The 13,796-nt window shown below is 45.5% G+C and overlaps 1 protein-coding gene across 4 annotated transcripts in view; it reads right to left on the reverse strand.

Moving 5' to 3' along the window:
- Positions 1–1,244: 1,244 nt before the first annotated feature.
- NHERF2 (NHERF family PDZ scaffold protein 2) overlaps positions 1,245–13,796 on the reverse strand; it is a 110,319-nt gene continuing 97,767 nt past the window's right edge. For 2 of the 4 annotated variants that reach the window (XM_056533776.1, XM_056533777.1), the window contains exons 5-7: positions 13,473–13,516; positions 9,540–9,605; positions 1,245–6,640 (exon numbers count right to left, since the gene is read on the reverse strand). In XM_056533776.1, the coding sequence (XP_056389751.1) occupies positions 6,482–6,640; positions 9,540–9,605; positions 13,473–13,516 (269 nt within the window). In that variant the 3' untranslated portion in view covers positions 1,245–6,481. The remainder of the gene's footprint in view (positions 6,641–9,539; positions 9,606–13,472; positions 13,517–13,796) is intronic. The other 2 variants (XR_008846889.1, XR_008846890.1) reach the window with 2 other exon arrangements.

Genomic DNA, 13,796 nt, shown 5'->3' on the forward strand with positions numbered 1-13,796 from the left:
TAAAGGAGTAGTCCAGTGCTGAAAAATGCATCCCCTATTCTAAGGATAGGGGATAAGTTTCCCACTGCTGGGGGCCCCCCACAATCTCCTGTACGGGGCCCCGGCTCGCTGCCCAGATAGCGGATGTCAACCACCGCGGCGCCCGACACGCCCTCAATACATCGCTATGGCAGAGCCGGAGATTGCCGAAGGCAGCGCTCCGTCTCTGCCATAGAGTTGTATTGAGAGGGCGCTTCAGCTGCCGCTTTGTGCGGTGGTCAACATGCCCTTTTCCTGCGGGCTGTCGGGGCCCCGAGCGGTTGGACCCCCCGTGATCTGCAACTTATCCCCTATCCTTAGGATAGGGGATATGTTTTTCAGCACTGGACTACCCCTTTTAAAGTCGGGGGCCTGCGCACTGACACGTGGGTCTGTCTGCAAATCTCACTGCACACACAGGGCTGCCGCAGGGTTTCCCATTTTGCAGCGGATTTTGTACAGCGTGAATATGCTACGTGAGACCCAACCCTAAAGGTACGGTCCCACATCGTGCTTGCGTGTGTTTCACGCTGCGCATAGGAAAATATGCTGCCTATTCTCCGATGAGCATACACACGGCTTCCCTGGCGAAACCTTGATTGTGCGTCACAGTCACGCCGGCATGCAGACCCGCCTCCAAACCTCACTGAACACACAGGGCTGCTGCCGGATAGCCCGGTATGTTTATTGGCGAATACACCGCGTGAAATATGCTGCATAAGCGGTAAGTGGGACCGTATCCGAAAAGTGTATTCCCACCTCAAGGATTCATGGCTGACGGTGACGTCCAGTGTGGCGACCTCCAAGATAGAACTGGTATAAGGTAAGTTACCCCCATGTCACTAAATGATGACCACACGACACCCACCTACTTGGGAAAGCCTTTATTATGCACATAGCAGTACGATACGTCGTGTGTCATAGATAAATGTTATCAGATATGTGCCTTACATAATTACAGGTTTTAAAAGTACAAAAATATGATTCCAAACAGAGCTACATATAGGCAGCGTAATAGCCGCGTGCGGGGCAAAGGTCTCGTATCTATCTTTTCTATCAAAAAAAAACCTGTCCTCCATACAAAACTATAGCACAGACCTCTGGCTCTACCAGCAGGGGGCAGCATTTGGGGGTATTCATCCCTCCCCTCAATCAATGCCTGCCGTGCTGATGAGATGTGGTGTAGGATACAGTGGCATTAGCCGGACACAGTTCAGCCATAGTGGTCAGGTTTTAGAACAAGTTTTTTTTTTATTTTTCTACGTCCATTTAAAAAAACTCCATTGGTTTTTGTTAAAAATATAATCATGAGCTCCATCCGTTGCCGCACACCGCGTCCTTCTGCACAACGTGCCGTCTCCACTATACTGTCCACATTCTAGACCGTGTCCATGGAGCGCCCCAGAGGTATGTTAGTGAGGAGGGATGGAGGATGTGACGTCTACTCCTCCGGATCCTTCCATTACAGAGCGCTAGTACACGACGCAGCCAGATCGCCAGTCTTCATATCTCCAGGATAAACCAACAGAATGGTCCATAGGGGTCACCTTCTAAACACATCACATATAAAGACTAACATTCACTGTAGACAGTGGTGTTCAAACTATGACCCTCCAGATGTTGCAAAACTACAACTCCCAGCATGCCCGGACAGCAGGCATGCTGAGAGTTGTAGTTTTGCAACATCTGGAGGGCCATAGTTTGGACACCAGTGACTTAAGATAAACTCTTGGTCCTGACATTCACTTTATCTAAAATCTTGGTCCTCAAATCCACTTTATATATAAACTCTTGGTCGTACTTTCGAAGATGCAGAATGATGGTCTCCAACTCAAGCCCGTCCCTGGAGATCACACTAGACCTAAACATTGTTTTAACCTGAATGCTGAGTGATGGGACTATGCTCAATCCTAATTCTGAATGATGTGACTAAATTCAACCCAAATACTGAGTGAATGGGCCCAAACTCAACTTGGACGTGAAGTATTGGAACCAAGCTGAACCTCAATGCTAAGAGATTGGACCAAGTTTGACCAGAATGCTAAATGATGGAACCAAGCCTAACCTTGATTTGAAACCTAGCGCAACCTTAATGCTGAGAGACAGGGACCTGCTCAACCTCAATAGTGAGAGACGGGGGGGGGGCCTGCTCAACCTCAATAGTGAGAGACCGGGAACTGCTCAACCTCAATAGTGAGAGACTGGGGCCTGCTCAACCTCAATGCTAAAGGAAAAGTGGTCTGCTCAACCTAAATGCTGAGGGAAAGGGCCTGATTAACCTCAATACTGAGAGATGGGGCCTGCTCAACCTCAATGCTGAGAGACGGGGCTTGCTCAACATCAATGCTGAGAGACAGGACCTGCTCAACCTCATTGCTGAGAGATAAGGGCCTGCTCAACCTCAATACTGAGAGACGGGGGCCTGCTCAACCTCAATGCTGAGAGACGGGGCCTGCTCAACCTCAATGCTGAGACGGGGCCTGCTCAACCTCAATGCTGAGAGACGGGGCCTGCTCAACCTCAATGCTGAGACGGAGCCTGCTCAACCTCAATGCTGAGAGATGGGGCCTGCTCAACCTCAATACTAAGAGAGACGGGGCCTGCTCAACCTCAATGCTTAGAGACGGGGGCCTGCTCAACCTTAATGCTGAGACAGGGGCATGTTCATCCTCAATACTAAGAGATAAGAGCCTGCTCAACCTTAATGATGAGAGATAGGACCTGCTCAACCTTAATGCTGAGGTGGGCATCCTCAACCTCAACGCTGAGTGACGGGGGCCTGCTTAACCTCAATGCTCAGTGATGGGGTGGGGGGGGAATGCTCAACCTCCATTTTGAGTGATGGGGTCAAGCTCAATCTTAATGCTGAGTGATGGGTTCAGGAATGTTAAATAGAGGTACCAAGCTGAAGTAGTGTGTGATAAGACAGCTCCATCTAACAGCTGAGTGATGGGCCAGGACTTGAGCTCCGCTCGCAGAAGATAATAATGTTCGCAGCTGGTCCATAGGCTTCTGTATGGTCACATGTGTGTAAATCAGCTCGGCGCCCCCCACAGAGCAGTCCTGAGATCTCCACTTTGGAATGTTCAGTATTTTACAACGTTCCTCTTGCACTCATTGGTCAGACCGCTTCTCTTATCTCCGCCGGGTCAAGCGGAATACCTACAGCTGTAGCAACATGTGGTCACCATACGACTAAACGGGAAGGTGTTGCAGCTGTAACGATGTCTGACTATAAGGGTTAAGTCCTAGGGTCAGGAATGGAAAGAGAAACAGAGTGGTGTCAACTCTGGGATTCATCATCAGAAAACCTTAGAAACGTAATCTTCCTCCAACTCCCTAGAATATCTCACTACACAATAGAACTGTGTTTTCCAACCAGGGTGCCTCCGGCTGTTGCAAAACTACGACTCCCAGCATGCCCGGACAGCCGAAGGCTGTCCGGCCATGCTGGGAGTTGTAGTTTTGCAACAGCCGGAGGCACCCTGGTTGGAAAACACTGCAATAGTAGAACATTGTATTATCTAATAGCTGGAAATTTCTTACTTACAGAAATTGAGCATTTTTATTGTGGCCACAAGGGGGCAGCACTGCACTGGGAACATAATATGGGAAACTTCTTTTGTTGTTGTTTTTTCGTGGAAAAGAATTATTGTACAAAAAGATATTGCATTTGGCCAGAATTTAGCTAATCCCCCCCCAGACATGATTAAAACAACATTCCTGGGTCAGCTTAAGGTCTATATATTTTGTAAGAGGGAGTTTTTGGAATGGACGTGATCTCACCGTGTTCTTAATCCGGGATATGAGCGGTATTAACATGACATGGGGTTAAACAATACTTTTTTTTTTTTTTTTTAATCAGACTAAAGGTCTAAGGCAATGTACTCCTCAGTGTGTCTCCAGCTGTTGCAAAACTATAGCCAATGGCTGTCCACGCCTGCTGAGAGTTGTAGTTTTGCAGCAGCTGGGGACACACTGTTTGAAGAAACACTGGTCTTAGGTGGTATCCCCCCTCCCCAAACTGCAGCTCTCCAGTCGTTGCAAAACCACAACTCCCATCATCCTGTGCCAGCCTTAGCCCGCATAACCTAATGTGTAAATCTCCAGATCCAAGACTACAACTCCCATCATACCCTGATAGCTTTTTAACTTGTATATCGCAACGTGTAACTCCGGCTCTATAACTATTGCTCCAATCATTGCTCTGACAGCCTTGAGCCTGTGTTCTCCAAACTGCAGACCCTCTAACTGTTGTGAAACTACAACTCCCAGCATGCTCTGGCAGCCTTCAGCCAGTTCTCCCCCAACCTGTAGCTCTCCAGCTTGCAAAGCTGCGACTTCCATCATGCCCTGAAAGCCATTCCACAGTGTTTCCCCAACCTGAGGCTCCTTTACCAATGCAAAAACTACAACTCCCATCATGCTCTTGGCAGTCTTTGTCCAGCTTTTCCCCAACCTGTGGCTCTCCAGCTGTGGCAAACTACAACTCCAATTGTGCTGACAGCCTTTGAACATTGCCCCCCCCTCCCATCTTGTGCCTCTACAATCACAACACTCACCCTACCGAAGGCTGTCAGGACATGATGGGAGCTGTAGTTTAGCAACAGCTGAAGAGTCACAGGTTGGGGGGGAAACGCATTAAATGTAACACCTTTTAAAAGGGGGAGAACAAATTGAATTCATAGGGCTCCTAATGGAGAACTACTTCCAACGTCACCCTGCCTGACCACGAAAGGACGATCTTCAGACTAGTACTGAATACAAGGTCGTCATTAGACCAGTGTTTCCCAACCAGGGCGCCTCCAGCTGTTACAAAACTACAACTCCCAGCATGAAAAGCGCCTAGGACCACTCCAGGCAGGCAACGTTCAGCCATTTGCCAAGGTGCTACTTTATTGAGAGTGTTAGGTGTATAACTACAGGGAAGCAATGTGAGCGCACTCGGCAAGCAGGTGCCTCCAGCTGTTGCAAAACCAACTCCCAGCATGCCTGGACAGCCAAAAGCTGGTCTCCAAACCGGACCCCAGCTGTTCCACAACATGTGATGACTGCCAGCGCATGCTAGGAGTTGTAGTGTTGCAATAGCTAAAGGTCCCCATACACCGGTGTTTCCCAACGAGGCTGCCTCCAGCTGTTGCAAAACTACAACTCCCAGCATGCCCGGACAGCCTTCGGCTGTCCGGGCATGCTGGGAGCTGTCGTTTTGCAACAGCTGGAGGCAGCCTCGTTGGGAAACACTGGTATATGTGGGCAGCTATGTAAAATAAACACCCACGTGCCAGTTACTACGACCGGTACGTCGACGATGCATTTGTTTAATTGTATCAGAAAGGGATGCTGGGATTTGTAGTTTTGCAACAGCTGGAGGCACGCTGGTTGGGAAACACCAAAGGGAAGTAGTTCTCCAAAAGGGTTAACCTAAACCTTCTATAGTCTGATTTATTAAGGTAACATCTTCCATAATAACTGCATCCGTGCATCGTTCTCTGACAGCTTAGCCGAGGAGGGGGGGGGGGACTTCTTTCCGATTGCCGAGCGTCTTGATTCCGAGCCCTTGTTGTTTTTCCATTTAACTCGAACCATGTGCGCATCACTTGGGTAATGGGGGAGCCAGCGGTTCTGGGCTGCAGCGAGGAATGTGTGACCCCCCCCCCAAGGGACGGCCTGACGTGCAGTATTCTGCCTATACCACATGAGGCCCAAACCGTGCCACCCCCCCCAATCCGGTTGATTAAAAGAAGTCTCATCCTCAGCATTGCGGCGCACGACTTTCCGTCTTCAGGAGTTGGCGGCTAAAGTGCGAACGCGGCCAAGTGTCTGGAAGAGATTGCGCAATCCTCCTGTGTGCTGAGTATACGGAATGTGTAAGCTTCTTAGTGAATGACCCCCTATATCTGGGGAGGGGGTTACGTGCCTGATCACGATGATGGTCTCCTGAGAGCTTTGCTGACAGTCGTCCCCGGTAGAGGAAACGGTCTATCCTAATCCTTGGTGGAACCGCAGGACAGGATGAGGAAACAGTCTTATAAACACAGGAGGGGGGCGACGCGGCTGCCAGGACCCTGCCGCTTCAGCAATGCCGTCCTTGCCGATTCCCAGAATTCTTCACTTTGTCAACATTTCAGTCTCGTGTTAAGACTACGACAAATAATGCCCGCACAGAGCGCACCATGGGCAGATCCGTCCTCCGGTGCGGGTTCATATATATATATAAAATATATGTGGCCTGGCACTTAAACAGTCAACACGGTATGCCATTGAAATGCCACATGGCTGAAATGGTTAAACAGGTATAGGTTGGGGGCGACAACCTGGCGTTAGTTGGTAATAATGTTTTTTTTTTTGTTTTTTGCGCGTTCCGGTTAATACGCAGTGTTTAGTGGGAAGGAAAAAGGGGGGTGTGAGTCCTGTGACCACCCTCATCCCGAATGTTCATGAAGGGAAGGGGGAGGGGACGAGTTCAGAAGTTGCTAAAAATTTCGTGTTTCTTGCTCCAGTCCATTTGGGGGGCTCGCTTGTTGGCTCTCTTTGCGCGGGCCTTTTCCTTCGCTTCGGCCGCCGTGGGGCTGAGACGGAGACCGCTCTCTTCGAAGGGGTCTTTTCGCATCAGGTCGCCTGCCTGTAACACAGGGGGGGGGGGGGGGGGGGGTATTGGGGAGAGAGGGGATTAGTGAAATGCTTTTCTACACATAGGGGAGATTTATGCAGAGGAAAAGTTGCTGAGTTGCCCATAGCAACCAATCAGATCGCTTCTTTCATTTTTAAAAAGGCCTCTGAAAAGTGAAAGAAGTGATCTGATTGGTTGTTATGGGCAACTCAGCAACTTTTCTTCTGGACGGGTTTTGATAAATCTCCCTTGATATATTGGGGGAGATTTATCAAGACCTGTCCAGAGGAAAAGTTGCTGCGTTGCCCATAGCAACCAATCAGATCACTTCTTTCACTTTTCAGAGGCCTTTTTAAAAATGAAAGAAGCGATCTGATTGGTTGCTATGGGCAACTGCATCACTCTTCCTCTCTGCACAGGTTTTGATAAATCTCCCCCAATGAGAGTATATTCTGTGTGCAATTTAACCATTTCCTTCACAATCACTCACTTCTAGACTGAGCTAAGATCACTTGAAGTTATAGGCCCAAAGCCTGAGACTGCACTACTGAGACATTCTGATGACAACATGTCTCTTTCTGGTACATTTAAAGGGGTACTCCGGTGGAAAACTTTTTTTTTTTTTTTTAAATCAACTGGTGCCAGAAAGTTAAACAGATTTCTAAATTACTTCTATTAAAAAAATCTTAAACCTTCCAGTACTTATTAGCTGCTGAATACTACAGAGGAAATGCTTTTCTATTTGGAACACAGAGCTCTCTGCTAACATCATGACCACAGTGCTCTCTGCTGACATCATGACCACAGTGCTCTCTGCTGACATCTCTGTCCATTTTAGGAACTGTCCAGAGCAGCCTATGTTTGCTATGGGGATTTTCTCCTACTCTGGACAGTTCTTAAAATGGACAGAGGTGTCAGCAGAGAGCACTGTGGTCATGATGTCAGCAGAGAGCACTGTGGTCATGATGTCAGCAGAGAGCCCTGTGCTCGTGATGTCAGCAGAGAGCTCTGTGTTCCAAAAAGAAAATAATTTCCTCTGTAGTATTCAGCAGCTAATAAGTACTGGAAGGATTAAGATTTTTTAATAGAAGTAATTTACAAATCTGTTTAACTTTCTGGCACCAGTTGATTTAAAATAAATAGTTTTCCACCGGAGTACCCCTTTAACCATGATGGGTAGGTACATCTAGCATAAAGATGGGTACTGCCTAGTGTACCAGTGTGACCACAGTGTCAGCATGGCAGTATTATATGGCTATGCTTCTGCTGTGATTAGAGAAATGTACCGTGCAGTTTAGTCCCTGTAGATGTTAGTCAGGCGACCATAGCATCTTAAGTGTCTCTATTTCTGGCCATCAGCCTATAGGTTACTATGACAGCCGGGGACCTAACAAAGACCCCCCCGGTTTGCCATCATTGTCTGCCTATTAGGCCGTGCAGTGTCACCCGGACAGGCGATGATGCCTTTGAATACTAAGTATTCCAAACTATTGTAAAAGCAATACAAGGATCGCTGGTTCACGTCCCTAGTCAGGCGACCACAGCTTCATACGTGTCTTACAGAGGGAGGAGTTATCCAGGATTAGAAAAATGTAGCTGCTTTTTTTTCCAAAAACAGCGCCACCGCTGTCCTCAGGTTGTGTGTGGTATTACAACTTAGCTTCATTTACTTCAATGGAACTGAGCTGCAGTACCACACACAACCTGAGGATGGGAGTGGCGCTGTTTCTGTAATTACCTTTTAAAATGGTTAACCAGGATTAGAAAAACAGAGCCAATTCCTTTCCAAAGACAGCGCCTCCCTGGTCTTCAGGTTGTTTGTGGTATTACAACTCACCATTATTTTCAATGGAACTTAGCTGCAATACTACGCACAACCTGGGTTGTGTGGGTGGCGCTGTTTCATATCGAATTTAATATAAGGGCAAAAAAAACAAAAACACAAACCTTTTTTGTAATAAATGTTATTGCTAAGCCAGGCTGCATCGTTGGATTGGCAATAAGGGTGCCCTCCATCGCCAATGTAGCCAATCAGACCCCCGCAATTACGTTGCGGGGGTCCGATGAGCCCACTGAGCTAACAGGCATATCTAATTCTAAATCTATTTTAGATGCTGTGATCGGCATGGATCATGATGACTAAAGGATTAATGATGGGCTTTTTACTTCTCACTATGATGCGAGTGCAGCTCCTGTGCTCGCTTCATAGTCCTTTACACTCTAGGGCAGTGGTCTCCAAACTGTGGACCTCCAGATGTTGCAAAACTACAACTCCCAGCATGCCCGGACAGCCAACGGCTGTCCGGGCATGCTGGGAGTTGTAGTTTTGCAACATCTGGAGGTCCGCAGGTTGAAGACCACTGCTTTAGGGCATACGTTTACAACTGGGAGCATTAAGTCCCAGACGACAAGGGCGCCGCATTTACACCCAATGTCATCAAGGGGTTAATGGTGTCATCCAGGATTAGAAAAATAGAGCTAATTTCTTCCAAAAACAGCACCACACCTGTCCGCAGGTTGTATGTGGTATTGCAGCTCAGTTCCATTGAAGTGAAAGGAGCCAAGTTGTAATACCGCTCACTTCCTGAGGACGGGAGGGGGTGCTGTTTTTGAAAACAATTACCTGTTGTTATTCTATCCCCGGATAACCCCTTTAAAAGAATATTACAAAAACATAGCTTCTTTTTTCCAGAAACAGCGCCACTCTCGTCCTTAGTTTGGTTGTGGTACTGCAGTTCATTTCCATTAAAGTGATAGGAGTTGTAAAATCACACCCAACGCTTTAACAGGTTAATATTTCCACACGTGGCGCCTGGATGTGACACAAAAGCTGGATCTGGTCCCAAATGACCCCCTGATGACACCATATAAAATGTTGCAGCCTATAAAGGACCTGGGACCTCTTTATTACCTGCAAGTCTTTGTCGGGGCTCTGCAGGTCGCTGTGCGATGAGGACGTGGAGGAGCCTCCGTTGAGCTGTAAAGCAAACAGAAATGTGACTGGGATCTATATACATCCTGTCTTATGGGCCTTAAAGGGGTATTCCAGGAAAAAAACTTTTTTATATATATCAACTCGCTCCAGAAAGTTAAACAGATTTGTAAATTACTTCTATTAAAAAATCTTAATCCTTTCAGTACTTATGAGCTTCTGAAGTTAAGGTTCTTCTTTTCTGTCTAAATCCTCTCTGACGACATGTGTCTCGGGAACCGCCCAGTTTAGAAGAGGTTTACTATGGGGATTTGCTTCTAAACTGGGCGGTTCCCGAGACACGTGTCATCAGAGAGCAAGGACAGAAAAGAACAACCTTAACTTCAGAAGCTCATAAGTACTGAAAGGATTAAGATTTTTTAATAGAAGTAATTTACAAATCTGTTTAACTTTCTGGAGCCAGTTGATATATAAAAAATAGTTTTTTTTCCCTGGATAGCCCCTTTAAGGGATTGTCTTATATAGACGTCCTGACTTCATATTTCCTAGGGGGAGGGAGTGGGGGCATTCCTGCTTAAAGGGGTACTCCCCAGGAAAACATTGTTTTTTAAATCAACTGGTGCCAGAAAGTTAAACAGATTTGTAAATTACTTCTATTTAAAAATCTTAATCCTTCCAGTACTTATCAGCTGCTGTATGCTACAGAGGAAGTTCTTTTCTTTTTGAATTTCCTTCCTGCCTGACCACAGTGCTCTCTGCTGACACCTCTGTCCGTGTCAGGAACTGTCCAGAGTGGGAGCAAATCCCCATAGCAAACCTCTCCTGCTCTGGACAGTTTCTGACACGGACAGAGATGTCAGGCGGGAGCACTGTGGTCAGGCAGAAAGGAAATTCAAAAAGAAAAGAACTTCCTGTGGAGCATATAGCAGCTGATAAGAACTGGCAGGATTAAGATTTTTAAATAGAAGTAATTTACAAATCTGTTTCACTTTCTGGCACCAAAATTTTTTTTTCCAGGGGAGTACCCCTTTAAAGGCCGGAGCCAGAGCGAAATTCTGCGCCTGTTAGGTTAGGCTGCATTCACACCACGTTTTTGCAATACAGTTCCCGTATCAGGTGTTTGATGAAAAACGGATTCCTCAAAACCGGACTAAACTTCTAATCAAAACGTGTGTACAAATTTCAACCCGTGTACATTTAAAAACCATAAACGGTTTAAAAAATGATGTCTGGTTGTATCCGTTTTTAACTTTTCACTCCATTATGAATAAAGTTTCACTTGTTTGATTGAAATTCCAAGAAAAAAAACTGTGCAAAGTCAAAAACCGTATGGTGAAAACCGGATGGAACCGTACGCACATACAATTATGTACGGTTCCCATTGACTCCCATGTTAAAAAAAAAAAAAACTATACGGTTTAATACAGTTTTTCACCCGGATCAAAAACTGTGGTAGACTACGGTTTTGGGTACGGGGAATAAAACTGACAAAACCTTACAGGATGCAAAACGGACACAACCTGATGCATCTTTTGGCATACGGTTTTCAATGGAGAGTCAATGCATACGGTTTTCAATATGGTTCCGTACGGTTTTCACATAGAAAACGTATACGGGAACTGTACTGCAAAAACGTGGTGTGAACCCGGCCTTACCCCATGATAGCAGAGGATCCCATACAACAGTGTATTGAAGTCAGGTCATCTAGGGGTCTCAATGGGCACCCACCGTGGTCAGCTGCTGGTAAAGGAACCTGATATATATACAGTATATATAATATCCTGAAAAAATCCCATAAATTGAGCTAAATCTGTGGCAAAAGTATTACTCCTATCCTCTGCTTTAGGCCCCAAAATTATGGAAGTTACACTGTAGCTACAGTCTATAGAACAGAGTTTCCCAACCAGTGTCCCAGGAACGCAATGTGACCGCACTCAGCTTTATAGATCAGTGTTTCCCAACCAGTCTGCCTCCAGTTGTTGCATAACTACAACTCCCAGCATGCCCGGAACGCCAAAGGTTGCAGTTTTGCAACAGCTGGAGGCACCCTGTTTGGAGAACACTGATCTATAAAGCTGCCTGCTGAGTCCGCTCACATTGCTTTCCTGGAGTTATACACCAAACACCCTCAATAAGCAGCGTCTTGGCAAACGGCTGAACATTTCCTGCCTGGAGTGGTCCCAGGATTCTGCAGGGTGGGGGCTGCACTTGGCGCTCTTCAATATATGGCAGAGAGAGCAATTTTTTATTTTTTTTTGGAGCAAATGAACAAAAATAGCAAGTTCCTTTATACAAGTGTAGAGAACCCACAGCGGAGGAAACTACACCGCACCTTATACATAAAGAGAAATGAATGCACCTTATATATAAGGAGTTAGGGGCCTTAAAGGGGTACTCCGGTGGAAAACTATTTATTTTAAATCAACTGGTGCCAGAAAATTATACAGATTTGTAAATTACTTCTATTAAAAAAAATCTTAATCCTTCCAGTACTTATCAGCTGCTGTATACTACAGAGAAAGTTCTTTTTCATTTTTGAATTTCTTTCCAGTCTGACCACAGTGCTCTCTGCTGACACCTCTGTCCATGTCAGGAACTATCCAAAACAGAATATGTTTGTTATGGGGATTTGCTTCTACTCTGGACAGTTCCTGACATGGACAGAGGTGTCAGCAGAGAGCACTGTGGTCAGACTGGAAAGAAATTCAAAATGAAAAGAACTTTCTCTGTAGTAAACAGCAGCTGATAAGTACTGGAAGGATTAAAGGGACACTCCAGTGGAAAACCATTTTATTTATTTTTTTTAAATCAACTGGTGCCAGAAAGTTAAACAGATTTGTAAATTACTTCTATTAAAAAATCTTAATCCTTCCAGTACTTATTAGCTGCTGAATACTACATAGAAAATGATTTTCTTTTTGGAACACAGAGCTCTCTGCTGACATCACGAGCACAGTGCTCTCAGCTGACATCTCTGTCCATTTTAGAAATTGTCCAGAGCAGCATATGTTTGCTATGGGGATTTTCTCCTACTCTGGACAGTTCTGAAAATGGACAGAGAGGTCAGCAGAGAGCACTGTGGTCATGATGTCAGCAGAGAGCTCTGTGTTCCAAAAAGAAAAGAATTTCCTCTGTAGTATTCAGCAGCTAATAAGTACTAGAAGGATTAAGATTGTTTAATAGAAGTAATTTGCAAATCTGTTTAACTTTCTGGCACCAGTTGATTTAAAATAAATAGCTTTCCACCGGAGTACCCCTTTAAAGATGTCAGTGTGTTCTAACGGATCGGGGAAGACAGAAGAGGAATTACAACTGGATTTGACTTTTTTTTCCCCTCTATTTGAAGTCAATGACCCTAAAGTTGTAATGATTAAAAGATACAAGGACCTCAAGGCCATTGACTTTAATAGAAAAAACAAACTGCTGAATGTAACTACTCCAAACGTTACCCGTATTATCCTATATATCAGTGTTACCCAATCTGGAGCTTTCTAGTTGTTGCAAAACTACAACTCCCAACATGCTAAAGGCTGGAAAGCTACAGGTTGGGAAACATTGATAAATCATTGATAGCCTATGTAACCTATGTCAGTGTTTCCAAACCAGGGAGCCTCCAGCTGTTGCAAAACTACAACTCCCAGCATGCCCGGACAGCCGAAGGCTGTCCGGGCATGCTGGGAGCTGTAGTTTTGCAACAGCTGGAGGCACCCTGGTTGGGAATCACTGATCTATAAAGCTGCTTGCTTTATTGATTTTTCTGGAGTCATACACCAAGCAGTGCTTTGGCAAATGGCTGACTATTTTCTGCCTTTGACTGTCTGGGAATGCTGGGAGTTGTAGTTTTGCAAGCGCTGGAGACTCCCTGGTTGGGGAACAATGATGTAGCCAAGATTGAGAGTCATGCAAACTAACCTGTGTTTTGCTCACTCCATTGGTCAGCGACTGAGGTATTACACCTAAAAGGAAAGATTGCAAAATTAGAAAAGACAAAAAAAGGGGATGTTCATTGTTCATTTACACTAATAGGAAATCCTAAATTGATAGAGGTGGGACCTCTGTCCAGCGTCCTCGTGTCCTGGCCAAAGAGAGTCTCTCTCTCACTTAAATGGGCACTATGATTAAAACAAATTTTTGCTATTGCACTCCTTATGGTAAATAAAAAAAAAATGTAAATTAATTTAATGGTAAATAAAAAAAAAAATTTAAAAAATTAAGTTTTCTATATTTTATTTGTGT

Source organism: Hyla sarda, chromosome 8 (genome assembly GCF_029499605.1).
Source record: "Hyla sarda isolate aHylSar1 chromosome 8, aHylSar1.hap1, whole genome shotgun sequence".
Classification (NCBI taxonomy): Eukaryota; Metazoa; Chordata; class Amphibia; order Anura; family Hylidae; genus Hyla; species Hyla sarda.